At 33.1% G+C, this 17,699-nt stretch overlaps 2 protein-coding genes across 2 annotated transcripts in view; both read right to left on the bottom strand.

Annotated features, from left to right (window-relative positions):
• Positions 1-562: 562 nt before the first annotated feature.
• On the bottom strand, positions 563-4,943 carry LOC135845266 (uncharacterized). The gene is made up of 2 exons (XM_065363735.1): positions 4,746-4,943; positions 563-2,886 (listed from the first exon to the last, which is right to left on the bottom strand). The coding sequence occupies exon 2, from the start codon at positions 2,874-2,876 to the stop codon at positions 927-929; it is 1,950 nt and encodes a 649-aa protein (XP_065219807.1). The 5' UTR covers positions 2,877-2,886; positions 4,746-4,943; the 3' UTR covers positions 563-926.
• A 2,899-nt stretch (positions 4,944-7,842) lies between these two features.
• Positions 7,843-17,699, bottom strand: part of LOC135845919 (protein artichoke) — a 240,339-nt gene continuing 230,482 nt past the window's right edge. Inside the window, exon 4 of the mRNA XM_065364793.1 lies at positions 7,843-12,602. Coding sequence (XP_065220865.1) covers positions 12,147-12,602 — 456 coding nt within the window. The 3' untranslated portion in view covers positions 7,843-12,146. The remainder of the gene's footprint in view (positions 12,603-17,699) is intronic.

Genomic DNA, 17,699 nt, shown 5'->3' with positions numbered 1-17,699 from the left:
GCCATTTTGGCCAAAAGTTTATAAAAAACCCTGTTACAAAAATTAGTACCTAAAATCTTCTTTCATAACAAAATAGCAAAAGATGTTGTATTTTGTCAAAACTGCTAAAAGTGCTCAAAATTTTCGCTTTTGGGTAAAAAATCTCAAAAAAATACTACTTTTTTCCGAGAATTTCCAAAAAAACCGACTTTTGCTAAAATTGTCAGTATAACTTTTTTTAAAAAATTGGGAAAAAATTGCGCTTGTTTGGCAATAATTGTAAAAAAGTCTCGTTTTTTTCTAAAGTTGTCAAAGTCTTGCTTTTTTGGTCAAAAATTTTCGAATGTTTTCACTGTTTTGTTTACAAAAGATTGCCAAGTGAAAATTTCAGCTCATTTGGTCAATTATTATCAACTTGAGTTATCGCCTGGACAAATTTTTCTGTACACAAGTTGGTACTGATTTTAGATTCTCAAAAACCATCTACGTAATATTCCGAGAAGATAAGAAGGAAAATCTGTTGAGAACGTAGGTACCTACATATTCAATAAAATTCAATACTGAAAGAGAACAATTGAAATCATCCAGTTAAGAACATTTATTTCATAAAAATCATTAATTACGCTTACATTAGTCAGTTAATTACCTAGTACGGGACTTGCATAAACAGTAACAATTTTTTTGGGTTTTGGTTGGTGAAATATAAATTATTTTTATGTCAGGTATGGTGATCCATTTACGAAGCATATAGGTACTTATTATTACCACCATACCTATAGGTAGTAGGTATTTAATAAAATGAAGTATGTTGATATCTGCAGTCCAGTCACTTTTCATCTTTACTAAAAATTCTGTCTCTTCATTTGTCAAAATCACCTTAACTTATATTTACACTTTCATTCAAATTACTACATACCATCTGCGTCTTCATCCAAAATCCTGTTGTCTTAATTTTCGCTCCAACTCATATCCTCTTCATCCTCACCCGAAGTACTCTCATCGTAACCATGGCTCAAAAACTCAGTATTTAAATCACGAACAGGCCAAAGTGAATCATCAAAGACCGCCAAACACCACTGCCTAAACTTTGATCCGAACTTTTTATCGAAATACACAAAGGAACGTGTCGACTTTATATTAGTACTGAAAAAACTAGAAAAATCATATCTCACGTGTCTCAGGTTGCTACTTTCAAACACAGATTCAACAATTTTCTCTAGATCATCAAAACCACGACGGAGATCAAAGTAACATTGTGAATTAAGAGAGAAGTAAGCCATGTGGGATAGGAATCTTCGTTTCACTTTCAATGCTGCTGCTACATCATTTTCGAAAACATCCTCAATATAGTTACTAAATTCGTTCCACAAATTTACATTCGTAATTAAGCGTAACTGACCAATCAATTTTGGAGATACTTGCTCCAAGAACAATCGTTTGTATGCACGGGCAGCATCAACATCGTGCAAAAAGTAAGCTTTCAATTCGTCCTCAAACATTTGAAAATTTCGATGGGAAAATATATTTTGTAAATGTGTTATAAATCTGAAAGAATCGATAAATAATTTTATCGATGTTAATTGGTCATTAGAGCATGGTGAACAATTATCCAGAATGTTGTTCAGCAAATAACGATCGTGCCATGGCATAACGTCTTGAGTCGTTTTTTTCAACACCATGTTTCTTTTAATTCTAAAAATTTCAGTCATCAGCCTACTCGGCACAAACATTTGACTTTGACTGTAGCTAGAAATGAACTCTTCAGACATGTTTGAAATGAAATAATCTTTCTGATGATCAGAAGCAGTCTCCCAAATCTCAAGCAACGTAAACATCGACGTTCCATTGCATATCAAATCACAAAATAACCTGGCAAATTGTTCTACAGCCATCTCATTTTTGAAGTGTTTCCATATCCAGAGTGCCATTTGCGGCGCACGATGCCGCATGGCAAAACGAGCAATGATTATGAAAGGCCTTTCAGACAATTCAGACAACAAACATTGTTGTTGATACCATGACATTTCCGAAAGGATTTGTTCTAAAAAAGCGAAGTCCTTGCAATCTCTATAACAAATCCAAGCATTAGCTATTCTTACTTGATCATCTTTACTTAAGCGATACCAGAAAAATTTATTGCTGTACCTACAATCAGGATGTATTTTTATTCTATAATACTTGGACATATGCTCAAAAAGGTCAAAATCGTCTAAATATTCGAGATATGCAAAAAGGGGATTTTGAACTGGCATTCTCCAAAGTTCATTTTTTAGAAAACAAATCCAATAAAAACAAGAACGGTTAGTGGAAAATTTTACTTTCTCGATGAATTCAGATGGCAGCAGATTCAACGAAAACTTTTTGATCTCATCTTCCATGTAAAATTCACACATGATGAGAAATTTATGCAAATCAGTTAAACTGCCAATCTCCAGAATTTTCCTCGCGCTTTTTTCATAGTCGATTTTACCATAAATTGACCAAATGCACCATTTTGGATCAATGCCCCGAATTTCGTGACTTTTCCTCAGACATTTATGGCGAAATACTATTCGCAGAAGATGCGCAACCCAACGTGTAATCTCTTCACAAAACTTTCTAAGGGAATTTTTGAGCTTTTCTTCAACACGATGAGGAACTTTCAAATGCGTTATCATTTCTTTTGACTGCTGTTGGCATACATATTCGTCACAGTACTCAAGGAATTTATTACAAGGGATGACATTCGTTTCTTCACCTTTGATAGGAGGATATGTTGATAGATTTCTGTGCCATATTTCTCGAACTATTTCATGAGACGCTATTTCTTGCAAGCTTGGTACAACGTACAGGTATATATAACAATCTTCGTTGCTCTCATCAAAGTCATTTCTTTCATGTCTTTGATCAGTGGTCATCTTGAATAATCTGTAAGTTGAAATATTTTTTATATTTTGTCATACTAGATCTGAAAACTTTAGTGGAGATAGAGACCTTAATTTTGAGTTAAAAGTCACCCAGAAAAAATGTTATCTCTGGAGGTTCTCCTGGAGGGAAGATATTGTATGGGTATTAAGGGTTCTGAAAATGAAGTAATTTTTTTCAAAAATTGCGTTTTTTCGCTCTTTCTCCTACTTCACAACATGTTTTGAGAGAATGGCCCAGCAGTATTAACGAATAATATTCAAGATTCTGTGTTGACCGAGGTCATTGACATCAACATCTATAAGACCACTTTTAGGTTCTACAGGGGGGGGGGGGGTTGAAAATTCTCGAATTGCTGTTTTTTTGAGTTTTGTGTTCTGAAAACAGGCATTCAACTACTTTCTTCTCAAATAAAATATCACGTATCAATTTTGTCAAAATATGGAATATGTAATAAGTACACTAATACCATTTCTAAATCTGTGAAAGTATTTTGGAATACGATGGAGCTAATTATTTGGTCACTCTTGCCAATTTTCTAAAAATCGAGAAAAATAACCGAAAACTTATGAAATTTTCTGGGTACAAGAATCTGTTTGAAGAATCTCAAATACATACTATCTTCGGAAACTGGGCTGTTTCGACCAAAACAGGTGGAGGAGGGGCTGAAGCGAAAGGATAGTGATTTTTTTTTTAATAAATGCCCTCTCTTTGATGACCCAAAGCCTGCTGGCGAAAATTTTTGTGACAAATTGCTGTAAGAAATTTCGCCCGATTTTCTTTTAATGTAATAGGACCTCCTCAGTAGTCTTCCAAAAATTTGTAGCTGCCCAATTGCAAAACTGCGGGCCTTGCAGAGTTAAAAAGTGTCAAAATGAGGATTCTCAGATTATTTAAATATAAAAATTTCCATAGTAGGGTCATTCCATGCCAAATCAGAGGATTTTTGCACGAGTGGTATTCGATTTTTTTTCAAAATCAAATCATGTGTATAGAGGTCGTCAAACGATGACGAATGACGCAAACTGGGCATTTTTTTCGATTTTTTTTGGCGGAGCTGTGGGGCTTCAAAATTCTCTAAAATGACCGAAAAAGTAAAACTTCAATTGCAATTTGCTCCAGTTGTACGTGGTATAGATTTTTGAAATTTTTTTCAAATTGCAGTACTTTGAGAGAGTAATCTACGAATGATGTCAAAATCAGTGTTGCCACTTTCAAAAATCTAAAAAAATCGATTTAAAAGCTTCTAATTTAAATGTAACTATGATCTTAGCGAGTAAAAATTCTGAAAAATTTTCAGTTTTAGTCCTTTTTATGTAGAATAACATATCAAAAAATTGGACTGGCGTTTTTACTCATTTTCGAGAAAAAAAATTAAGACTTCTACACTTATTGCAAAAATACCACCAGGAACCTAAAAAATGAAAATTTTTGCACTTTTGAGATATTTTACCAATCAATTTGTCAACGAATTCACGAGAAATGTCATTTTTCGTGCTATAATTTTAAGAGTGAAACATTAAAAAAATCGACAAAATTTTCGTCAGCCAGGGTTTTACTAAGACCTCCTTATTCATTGTCATAGCATCACGTTCCACTTATTTCACCGATTTCTTTTAAAAATTTGTCCTTTTCAACATCCCTGTAATCTGCAGATTGTTTTGTGGGAGGAAATAAGTTGAAAATTTATTTTTTAGGGGTGATAAATTGTACTTTAAACCAGTAAAAAAATAAGTATCGAATTATTTTCGTTAATTCGCCTCAAGCATTCTATTTTCCGTCCACAAGGTGGGGTAATTTGCCTTTCAATGCATAATACATAAATGTACAGTACAGCCTAATTAAACATAAATTTTACTTACGTACTCACTGCCAAGGAAAAGAACCTCGAAGTTGGTCAAGATCTCAATCGAACGCACACACGACTACTCATCGTAATATTTGAATCACCAAGACACCAAAGGAGTTTTGTAGGTATACAAACATCATCGCAGATGCGGCAACGAAGAGACGAACTAGGACTGGAGTTTCTGTCAGACAAGGATAGTGTAGATCGAATGGATACGTATCTAGACGTTAGAAAGAGACATATGGAGCTACTGTCAGACAAGGACACTATAGATTGAATGAATACGTATTTAGACGTTAGAAAGAGAGGTCGCAAACGATTTTTTTTCAAAACTCCCGCAGAGCTGGGAGCTCCCCGACTGTGTAATTTTTAAACTTTCTTCAACAAGGACGCATGCTGTGTGTGTTGTATGTATAATTACAAACGGTATCGAGAGATTTTAGGGTTGGTACTGTAGGCCTGGTCAAGTGCGGGTACTTGTACATAAGAATACGGCTAAAATGAGAGAGAAACTGTGTTCAGAGTCTTGTGGGTACACATTGAAAAGGATAATTTTTTGCCAAAGTTCCATTTTTTAAATTGAAGATTTTGTGAGACCCTTCTGAAAAAAATACCATTACTTAAATTTCAAAAATCGTTTTTCTAACATTTCTAAAAAAAAAAAAAAAAAAAAAAAAAACAGAAAGTAATTCGAAATTGATTTTCGCCATTTCTTTGAGTGTATCAGGTCTGATCATTGTCATAGACTAGTTTTCACATTAGAGAAAACGCGAGATTTTGGGACAAATAGGTACCTACAATTTTCTGAGCATTAATCACGTTTTATCGGAATGCAAAATTTTTAAAAATGTTTGAACGTCGAACTGGGGCAGGGGGAACTCCTCATGCCTCTCTCTACCGGGGCTCGTACTCGGTTATCATACTTTGCAAGTTACTCGTAAGTCACTATAGGGTAACTGAAAGTAGCTTGGTTACTTTTTCAAAATTTTGGTTATCAAAGTTGCTGTTTTTTAAATTTTCAAAAATCACATTTTTCAAAATCCTGCCCTTATATGTAGTTTGGAAAAAAAAAGAATTAATAATTTCGATAAGGAAGTCGTTATATTTTTCATTTTCTTTGAACTGGCTACATGGCTTTCATAGCAAAAGTGGTAGAAAGTTTTTGTGACCTTGGAAATCGAAAACCAAAATGAACTTCTTTGTACTGAGTTATTTTTTTTTTTTTTGATGATTCTTATCGAAGACGTTTTGGTTGAAAAAGGGAGGGAGGGGAAAAAGGAAGGCAGGCATTTCTGTTGTCATGAGTAAATGTTTTCTTTTGCATGTGTTTTTTTTTCAGGGCGTCTAACGGTCATGAAAGTCATGAAAGTCATGAAAAATGTAATGAATTTTAGCAGGTGGTCATGAAAGTCATGAAAAGTCATGAGAAAGTCAAGAGTTTTCCTTGAAATACACTTAAAATTTTTTTAAAAAGCCCATAAAATGAAAAAAAAAAATGAAAAATTTGTTCAAAAAATTATAAAAATGAAATCCCTAATTTTTGGTCGTGTAAAAAATGGCAACCCTGTTCGATAAATGAATAGGCTATCATACCTATGTACCTACTGCGTTTGAAAAATATCACGTTTTCTATACTTGCCTACAAATTTTAAAACATTTCCTCGCAGTTTCAAGTTAGGTAGGTAGGTATTTATTTGGGGGAGGGGGTATTTTCATGCGGTAAAAATGTGAAAAATAAATCATAAAAAAATCATGAAAAAGTCATGATTTTTTTGTCTAGGAGTTTTGTTAGACACCCTGTTTTTTCAAGGATTAAAGCCTTACCTACTAATACTCGAGGTGATATTTTTTTTAAAAAGAGGAAATATTTTGGAGCTTCTAGACAATTTGAATGAATTTTATATGTAGGTAAACTTGGATCACAAAAGGTCACTGTTGCGAATTTGTAATAATTAGGGTAGAATTATTGACTTTGGGTTCATTTTTATTGAGAAATTGTCCCTTCTTTCTTCTCCATTCCATTCCAGTATCCTGATTCAACCATTAAATCAATTTTTTAGCTTAATGAAAATTTTACCTTCCTAATTTCATTCCATCGGAATCGCATTAATTAATTTTCCAATACCTACTACCTACCTACCTACTAATGAGAAATTTTTATTTTCTTCTCGAATAAATTCAGTGTATAGTTAATTCGTTCGAATGAATCAGCTCTTGACTTCCTTACATAACCCATTCTCTTCTATTTTCTCTCAATGAGTTGGGTATTTACGCGAAGAATAATTTGAACAATATAAACTTATTTTGGAAACTAATTTCAAAGCATCTTAAATCCTATCGAAACTACCTAATTTCTCTCCAAGTTGCTTCCTTTAAAAATGAACCTTTTCAGTAAATTTTCGTCGTTCTGTTAATGAACAGCTCGTTATTATATACGTAGTACTCCTAACCTAAGTCGAATTCGAACGCATTAATGCGATGCGTTGTGGAGTTAACTCGAATTTCTCTAAGTGTTTGATCTGAATTTTACATAGGTACTCAAAATTGACAAGGATTGTACAAGTTTTAATGCGCGTAATGTGTAATTGTATCTGGGTATTTTTTCACTGCTGCCAACGAATGTGTTAAATATTATCAATTATCAATGATATTTTTAAATAGCTATTGGTCGCAAGAGCGAACACGTAAAAGCAGTTTCTGTAATTGCTATTCATTCGGTGCACGAGTTTAGTTCATTGAATTCGTCGATATTACGTAAAACGTACCTAGTATTGATTAAAATTTTGCAGTTTTGCACCGGTTGGGGAAGTTGTAATTCAATTGCGATAGGCTGATGGGTAAAATATCGCTATAGCATAGCTTCACGTACCTATTAAAAAACCGATATAATTTTTGAAACAATTCCATCAGCCAGATTCATTTTTTGGACGAGGTAATCGTAGTTATTTCGCAGAAAAAATATACTTTTAAATTATTCGTCGGATTTTAAAGTAATTTAATTGCAAATTAGCTATCTCTATCTCATTTCGTAATAGGTAAGCATACTGTTACCTAATACCTGCCCAGATATTGAATTTCATATCGGCTGAAAAGAAAAAAAAACAAACGTATTTGGGTAATAAAATGTCAAAAATTTTATTTAAACCGTTTATAAAATGTATTTTTTTTTACATCAACTTACATACGTTTTGTAATCTAATCGCATATAAAATGTAATACAACTTTAATAATATAAAGTGAAGTTAAAACAAATAACAACAAAAAGAAATATTTATCTTGCGAGGAAATTAATTAAAGTAAGATTTTTTATAAACAAAAAAACAACATGGATTTGTTTCCCTTCTCAGTCAACTTTGTTGTTTTCCTTACTTATTTCCTAGTAGGTGATTTTGATTTTAAAAATCAGATATTTGGTTCGAATTTTCCACCCTTCATCTCCCTCCCTTCACGTTCTTTTACGAAAAAAGAACAATAAAACGCGTGTGATGAAATTTCAAAGTGATTGATCGCATTATCTGTGCCTTTTCCTCTTATCTCGTGGTTTCTCTTTGAAGAGTTACCATTAAAACAATTTACGAGGTCAACTGAAAAGGAAATTATTATTTAGGTAGTTTTTAAAAAACATTTTCATCATGAACGCGTCTTAGAATGTAAATACAAAAATATAAAAAAAATTATACCATAAACTAGATAATAGCGTGGTTTATAAAATTAGGATATTTTCATTCTAACCTTTTTTTTTCAAGCTATTGGCTTCCTTTTTGGTATACTTAATTTGCCCTTTATGAATAGGATTGTTGAAGATTGCCATCTTATTTTTATCGTTTTTTGATGATTGATGATGAAGGTATTGTTTTCTAGTATCACGAAGGTAGAAATAAAATATTTTTTTCAACCTATTAAAAGCTGAATTTCTTAGTTGATGATCATGTTTTTTTTTTCAAATCGAATGTTAATTTTTGCGTAATTTTTTCTTTTTCTAGACTCGGTCGAATTTGATCCAAAATAACTGAACACGAAGAAATCAATCGAATCGACTATAGACGAAAATTAAACGTACCTACGATCGAGGTGAGTACCATTTTACATCCACGTCGACTTCATCGCGGAGGGAGAAATAAAAGGGTATATTTTTAGAACGGGTTAAAGGTATTACGATTCGGGTGCTAATTTTAGCCTGGCGCGAAAAAAAAATAAATTGCTCCAGCACCGCATTATTACCCTTCGAGTCGACTGACGACGTGTCGCGAGGGAATATCTGATGAGTATTTCGAGACGACTTGTACAGTATAGTGAAATTAGAAAAAAAAAAGGTCTTCGTAAATGGCGAAATTAACTCGCGAAGAGATCACGACAGAACGCAAATTAATTGACATTTAGACACACGCACGCACTCGAAAAAAAAATGAACGAGGATAGATAAAACTGGCCTCGAAACACCGCAAGGTCGCATTTTCCTTTGCCTCATTTTTACGTCTTCAGTCAACTCGAAGGATATTTTATTCGTTGGAATGTACACAACAATAACTCAGCGACTACGTCGTTTAATCTAAATTACAAAGTTGAACAACAAAAATACATAGTAAATTGCTCGAAAATTTTTTTCGACCCAAAAAACCATACATAAATTGAATTAATTTTCCTTAAAAAATATCATAATACGAGACTTTGTCCGGATATTTATAACCAACAAAAATATACAAACGATAACGAGACAAGAGCGTGCAAGGAGAGGCCGGATTTTTTTTGGGTAATTTCATTTTCGAGATGATTTGACTGTGTGTTTTTTCGAGTTGAAATAGTCGATTTTATTTGATTAGCATTAAACGACGATTTTTCCAAGTTTTCTTTGATTTTTGTGTCAGTAAAAATTTTTTATTCTGGCTAACAAGGGTGGGGGGGGGGTGCTCATTGAAATTGTTTTATGAATTTTTATTTTCATTACCAGGAGAAGTTTTCATAATGTGATAATTTTTCTATTTCGTGAAATATTTTTTTTACGGATTTTGTTTCATGTTTCATTAATTCTTTCTTCATACGATCTAGAGGTTAAGGACGCCAGTTCTAAAAAGAGAGGCAGCGTTGTTAAACCCATTTTTAAGTGGCTGATTGGGTTGAAAATTATTTCAAAACTCCTGTCATTTTTGAAAATAAAATTGAAACTTTCATTTTTGAACAGATAATGTAAACTTCATTTTGTTTTTGGAGAGACTAACTTCATGGAACAAAAAAGTGATCAAAAGCTTTTAAAATTCGCCCTAAAAAAGTTCTCTTGTGAACAATTTAAGAAAGAAAAAATCTTTCTTTAAAAATTGTTTGTCGTAAAACAAAATTTGTTATTAACCTTCTTTTTTCAAAAATCAAGTTTACATTTTAGAAGGAAATTTCTAATTTGAGAAATTTTCTTTTGGAAAAAACTTTTTCAGAAAAACTTCTCCGATAAACTTGAAAAAAAAAACGAAATTATCAATTTTTTTGGGAGGGGGAATCTTTACTGAGGAAAACTTGTAGGTCTGTTTTATGAACATCCCATTTTAGTCCTAAAAAAAAACAACATACTTGCTTTAAAAGAGGAAGGGAGTGTAGAAAATTTTTCGAAGGACAACATTTTTTTTCTTCAAAATTTTACTAAATTGAACAAGAAAGCTGAAATTTAATATGAATCTTGATTTCGACCACCTCAATCGATTGGAGACGGTTTTGTACCATTTTGAGCAGCTTTGGAGCCTCTAGCAGAGTTTTGAAACTTGAAAAAAAAACATTGTTCTGAACAAGTAAAAACTGATTTTGAAAAAAAATTGTATGAAATTGATTTTTTAAAACTAGAATTTCCAAAAAGTTGCTGGAGACTCCAAAATGGCTAAAAAAAACCATTTTCAGTCGACTCACCAATGTTGAAAATATGACATGATTTGAAAATCAGATCAGATGTTTTCCTCCAAAGGCTCGGGAACACTTAATTTTTCAAATTTGCATTTTTGAAATCGCTGGAGAAATTTATGGTTTTGAACCAGCAGTAATCGATTTTGGAGAAATGGCATGAAATTGGTCAAGTAGGTCAACAACAAGCACTAATCTCGAGTAGGTAGACGTTCCAAAGTTAATTTGGACAGATTTTATGGCGGTTTTTTTTGGGAAACTGGAATTTTAAAAATTCTACTGGAATCTCCAGAATGGTTGAAACTATTTCCAATCGACTCGTAATGATAAAATTGAGAGCTAAACCGTCAATTTTAGCTTTTCAACTTCATCGAGTGAAATTTTGTGAAATTTTCATCTTTCAAAAATCTGCTGGAGGCTCCAGAGCTGCTCAAAACTGTTTCCAATCGATCTAGGAAGCTGAAATAGGGTGCATGCATACTAAATTTCAGCTTATTAGGTGAATTTGGTAAAATTTGATTTTTTCACATTTTTGAGCCTTGAATTTTCAAAAATTTACCAAAAATCGAAAAATGCACTTTAGCACCTAAAATTTTGGCTAATGATGCATTTTTGCATTCTCCTTAAATGTAGTTTTGTTCGGTTCAAAAAAATTTTCTCCAGCTAAGATACTTCCCTAAATATTCATGTTTTGAGCAAAGTGATTTTTTTCAATAGTGTAAAGAAGTTTCCAAAAATTTTTGTAAGGTTAAATTTTGATGTACTTGAATGGTAAATTCTGGTATACCTAACTTGAAAACCAAGTTTCTTAATCAGTAATCTTGTGTATTTTACCACTTTCAAAAATCTGCTGGAGGCTCCAGAACTGCTCAAAACGATTCAAAACTGTTTCCAATCGATCCAGGAAGGCGAATTAGGATGCATACCAAATTTCAGGTTTCTAGGAAAATTTGGTAAAATTTTGATTTTTTCACATTTTTGGGCCTTGAAGTTTTTAAAATTTACCAAAAATCGAAAAATGCACTTTGGCACCTGAAATTTTGACTAATGATGTATTTTTGCATTCTCTTTTGATTCAGCTTTGTTCGGTTCAAAAAATTTTCTTCCATCTGGAATAATACCTTCCTATAAGTCCACCATGTTTTGAGAAAAGTGATTTTTTTTTCACTTAGGCAAAGAAGTTTCTAAAAATTTTTGTAAGAATAAATTTTGATATATTTGAAGGTAAATTCTGGAATAACATAAAAACCAAATTTTTAAATCAGTAATCTTGTGTATTTTGCCCCTGAAACTTGAAGGTAATGCAACCATATCTACTTATACGTTGTAAGAGTTGCATAATCACTGGTAGATTGCTCTAAAACACCCTGTATAATGTGTTCAATGGCAGCTCCACCTCTCTAAACCCTCCTGCCAAAACGTTCAAAACGAAAATTTGTACCCTCAACACATCCTCATGCCTCTCCTCTCTACCTCCTCGAGCTTTCATCGGCTCTCGCAGATAACGCTCTCGTCTCGTAAAAATACGCGTCTATTATAAATTAAGCGTTGTGGTACGTTGAGCATGCATGGACAACGGGTCACACCCTTGTAAAGAGAAATGTCTGTACGACAAGTATTCGGGCGGTAGGGGTTGTTCGTGTTTGGCATTTTCCCTTTGTTTTTTCACCTTCATATACGCTAAGATTATAACTAATATTACAAATACCACAAAACCCATACAGCTGCCGATAATCAAACCGAGTCGTCGCGTTAGTATGGAACTCGGTTGCGGGCTACGCATCTGGTAATTTTCGCCGGCGTCCAAAGTACGTACCTCGGTACATCGGCTGGAGTGATTGTTGGCCATTTCGATTGAGGTTATGGTTTTATTTGTGGATGTCGAATGCCAATTACTCAGCCCGATAACGCATATTAAATATCTTGTATTCGGGTATAATTCGATTAGCTTAACCGAGCGTGTTTTACTATCGTACAGTTTGCTGCTCGCCTGCAAAAGCACACAAATACCGAAACCAGATTAGAATTATTTTCTATTCGAGCATTATTGTGATAAATATCTAACTTAAAGTTAGTCCAGTTGAAATTTTTTTTTCCAATTGGAGGTATAAGAGAGAGAAGGGGAGGGGGCACCAAGAAATAGCGTCCTTGTTACCATAATTTAGTGCCAACGACAACGACGACGACGACGTCAACTACACGTATGAGAAAACAGAGAAAATGGAAAGGGGTGAAAAAAATGCCTTTAATCTTTACCCCTGGTAGACATAAATTTCTATCTGACCGATGCCTTTAATAATAGTCGCTTTAGATATACTGAACTAAAATATGCTAAAGGAGAGAATATCGCCGGCATCGCATAACGGTGTATCAAATAAAGACGCTTTCAAAATAACCCACCCCCCCCCACCGCACCTCGCCACCGCAAAAAGCCTGTGCAAATATTTTCTCCGCATAAGCGTATACGACGAGATATAGCTGTGTGGAGCTTTATACTACGTGTGTAATGCGAATGGTATTTCCTCGCCGTTCTCTACAGCACGTAGTAAAATTCAACGTTTAATATTTGATAGCACGTTAGGATATAGGATGAAGGAATTGATAAGCGAAAACTCTCTTTTTGCTTTGAGTTTAGTCGCGTCTGCAGCTCTTATGTTATTCGTTTCGTCGGCTGCGGCGTGTGGCTGGTGTAATTTAAAGATAATAGAGACTATATCGTTCGGGTTTGGTGCGAAATTCGCTGCATCCGTATTGTTTTGAATACTGTTGAGAAATGAGCCGAAGTACAGAAAGCATGTGTAGAACACTGAGCAGGGAGGGATATCTACCTAGTGCCTACAAATTGCTCGATGCATGGATGGGAGGGGGGATGCGACTGGAATAATGTGCACTGAAGGATTTCCCCAAAACACAGGACAAAGTGAAAGAAAATATTTTTTGGGGATGGGGAGGGGGAGAGGAAGAAAAAATTGAAATTTCCTGCTGTGAATTTCCGATTTTTTAACTTAGTGATTTTTTTTTTTTTGAATCCAAACGACATAAAAATTATTAGAATAGCCTCAAAAAAATTGGAAAAGCATCTCAAAATACATTTCCATGCAAAATTTCAAAAACTGGATTTTATTTCTCAATTTTGAATAGATTTTTGAAAATTCAAACGTGTTTGTTTTTTTAAATAGCAAAAATGAAAGTTCGAATTTTGTTTGAATCAGAGTGTTTAACAGTCCTGCAAGTCCTTCTTTTTTAAAATTTTGTTGCGAAACAGATTTCTTTACTCTCTTTACTCTGTTGTATGTAAGTTCGTACTTTCAAGGAACTGTTTTTTTTTTGTTTTATATGTATTTAAAAACTTTATAGGATGTCCTGAGGTCTTTAAAGTCGCTAAAGTTACAAAAAAGTCTATATTTTTATCAGAAATTTCCAAACATTCGCCAAAGACGACCCCACTAACGTGCAAAATTTTACTGTGCATCACGAATCAAGATGCGAAATTTCATTCAAAACCGGATCCAAAAACAAGAAAATTTTGCGTTGAAACTAATTCTTATGTTGAAAATTAGATATTATTTTGGTACACCTCTCAAAAATTTTGCCCCTTTGCTTCACTTGGCCATAAAATGTTTTTTTTCTCATTTTGAATTTAATTTTCATAGATCAAAAACTGAAAAAGAGTTTGAAACAAAAAACAAAAAAGGTGAGAATTTTTGATTTTGGATTACCAATTCTGAATTTGAATTAAAGTACATACTGAACTTTTCATTTTTTAAAGTTCATTTCTTGAAAGTAAGTAGGTACCTACTTCAAATCATGAAAACATTTTTTTAATGTCAGGCGAGAACTGTTGAAAGTTGGTCATTTCAAAACTTATTTTAAAAAATGTAAAAAAGTGTAAATTTCATTGGAAACGGGAAACCGAAATTTTTTATCAAAAATTGAGGAGGGAGGGGGAGGGTGCTAAAAAAAGTAGCGAAAAAAATTCGCTTTGACGCCCTTTTCAAAAAAAAACTCTTTGAATGTCAAAAGACATTTTAAAAAACGAGTAATTTACGTGTAAAATATTGACACCTCCTCTCCCCTCCCTCCCCCAAGAAGTTGTAAAGTGCTTGAAAAATATCCTGCCAGAAGTCCTAAGTCCTGCTTTTTCATTTTGAAATTTTGTTAGACACCTTCTGAACGCTATTTTCGAACTCCCCAAGTGATTGGGGATTATTCTGAGCTGTTCTGGAGCCTCACCCCACCCCTCTTGCCCACAATGGTGAAAAACACAAAATTTTTTTTCTTTCGAAAATATATCTGCATGAGTACTGTAATTGGTATTTTTTTCAAATTTTTTCTCCAGCTGAGTCATCTTCAAAAACTAAAAAACCATCAAAAATGTGTTTTTTGTGTCACAGCAAACACTAAAAAAAAAACGATAATGCTAGTGACATAATTCTGTAATTTTGCATGAGGGCCTCCAAAAACAATAGAAAATCAAACAACTTCTGAAAAACACAATTTTGAGGTCATAGGCACCTCCTCCTCCAATTTTTGGGGCGAAAGAAGATTGACAATATGGGTATCGTTATCATATGAATCGAACTCGCTGAACACGAATACGAAGTTAAATTTGCAGTTTGACCCTCTCAAGGGTCGCATTGGGGGAGGGGGATGCCCAAAAATTGAGTTCTTCGTGAAATGTAGTTAGATATTTAAAAATTTAAAAAGCTGGAGAGTCTAGAATGCTCAAAATCACAAGCAATCGATTAGGGAAGTTGAAAATGGGATGTGTATCGAATTGTAGCTAACCAATTTTTAATCATTAAAAATTCATCTGAGGTCAAAAAGTGAAGTTCAGAAGTTTCTAATTTCTTCATGTGGTTTGATCCAGAAACATCGAAAAACGTATTACTTATATACATACCTATCTCGAATTTGAATATGATGAAAAATCTTGTACTATGATATGGGTGCCTACTGAAATATGAATCGAAAGATGAAGAAAGATACCTAAAGACAAAAATTAACAGTCGTATAACTTTCTCACGACTAGAATTTTGAAAGTAGGTAACATCTCACGTTTGTATTGTATACCTACACCTTTACACGTTCTTATACACATACGTATCTACTTTTGAAGATGTACGATACCTACAATGTAGGTAGATAGGTAGGTAGTTAGGTACTTTATTTATACGTATACGAGTACGCTACACATCCGCAAACAGACAAAATTTAATTTATACCGAGCGAATTTCTTATCAGAATTTTGTACGTTGTAGGTAAAGGTATACTCGTACGTCTACGTATATAGGTTCACGCAAAGTTTACGAGCGGCGATAAAAATTACAAAGTAGGAGGCAAACTTTCGCGCAAAGGTTTTAAAATTTTTGTTTGTATACTTTGGAAAATAGGCTAGGTATATTATAAGAATTCAGCTTACTCGACAAACGCAATTCAAGGCATAAAATACAAATTTAGCGACAAATAAAATGAAACCCATTAACACAGCGCAGGGGCGAGAGAATACGAGTATAGCGCGAAACGCATTAAAAAACGCAATGTTAATGTAACGACTATTTTGTTTAAGAAATTTGACGCTAATTAACATTTTAAGAGGGCATTGGTGGATAAGATGGCTGAAATGGTTTCCGACTGGTACCCCGGTGACAATTGCGTGCTACGAGTATATGGAGGCATCCTATACTAAATATTACATTAATTTCCTCTCCCCGAATGGGAAATTTTCAACTCTTGGTGTGGTTGATCTTGAGCAATGGCTTGGAGACTCAAGCGTGGGTCTTGGTTTTTTATTTGCTCAGAATTCGTGGAGTTGATTTTTCAGACGTTGACGTGTGTGTAAATGTACATAATACAAGTAAATAAAATTTGGAAAAATAGTGCCAGATAGTACTGTTTATTTTTGATACTGTAAAAAATGTAAAAAGGTCTCTCTTTTTAAAAAAATATGCCAACATTTAATTTTTAAAAATTGGTGCTTTTTATTAATTGTCAAATTTTTGCTTTTTGAAAATAATCTCGCTTTTCTGCAAAATTGTCAACTTTTTAAAAAAAATTTAAACTACCTATTTAAACTTTGTAATTATAAACACCCCCAAAAAAAAAAAAAAAAATTTAAAAAATGTGACATTTTTGTCAGGAATTGTTACCACTTTTTGAAAAAAAAATGTAAGAACTGTTGTTCTTTTTATTGAAATTGTGAAATTTTTGCTATGGTCTGTTGGTCTCGCTTTTTTGCAAAATTGCCAACTTTTTTTTTTTTATTATCAGATATTATTTTAAAACTATTGAAACCCTGTAATTTTTTCTGCCAGAAATTGTTATTACTTTTTGAAAAAAAATGTAATTTTTCTTCCAATACTTATTTACTCACTTTTTGAAAATAGTTGTTTTTTACTAAAATTGTCAAATTTTTGCTTTTTGAAAATCGTCTCGCTTTTTTGCAAAAGTTGTCAACGTTTTTTATTCGATTTTAAAACCATTCAAAACCTGTATTTTTTCCAGAAATTGCTAAAAAAAAAAGGGAACATTTTTGACAGAAGTCGTCATCACTTTTTGAAAAAAAATGCAAAAAAATGTAATTTTCGCCTATAATTTCCAGAAAGTTTTGCTTTTGCTGAAGCCTGAATTGTCAAAATTTTTCTTTTTGTCCAAAAATTGTAAAAAATTCTTGTTTTTAAAAAAATTACCTACAAGTACTAAAAGTTGTCGATTTTTTTTCCAAAAATTTATGAAAAGTCTCACTTCGTTTCAAAAGTTTTCCAGGTCTCACTTTTTTACCAGAAATTGCCAAAAAGTCCTTTCATTTGTTAAAATTGCTTTATTTTGTCAAAAAAAAAAAGATTTTCAACTATTATTCAAGCCTCAGTTTGTTACCTAAAAAGTGCCAAAAATTACCAAAAAGTTTAGTGTCTGTTTTTTTTAACTAAAAAATAGAAAAAAGTCTCACTGTTACAACATGGCGAAAAAGTGTTATTTTTGTATCAATAATTCCTAAAAGTTGCTGCTTTCTATTGAAATTGTCAAATCTTTGGTTTCTGAAAAAGTTTTCGTTTATTAGCAAAATTGTTGAAGATTTTCACTCTTT

Source organism: Planococcus citri, chromosome 4, assembly GCF_950023065.1.
Source record: "Planococcus citri chromosome 4, ihPlaCitr1.1, whole genome shotgun sequence".
NCBI lineage: Eukaryota > Metazoa > Arthropoda > Insecta > Hemiptera > Pseudococcidae > Planococcus > Planococcus citri.
This window is presented reverse-complemented; position numbering and strand designations above follow the sequence as displayed.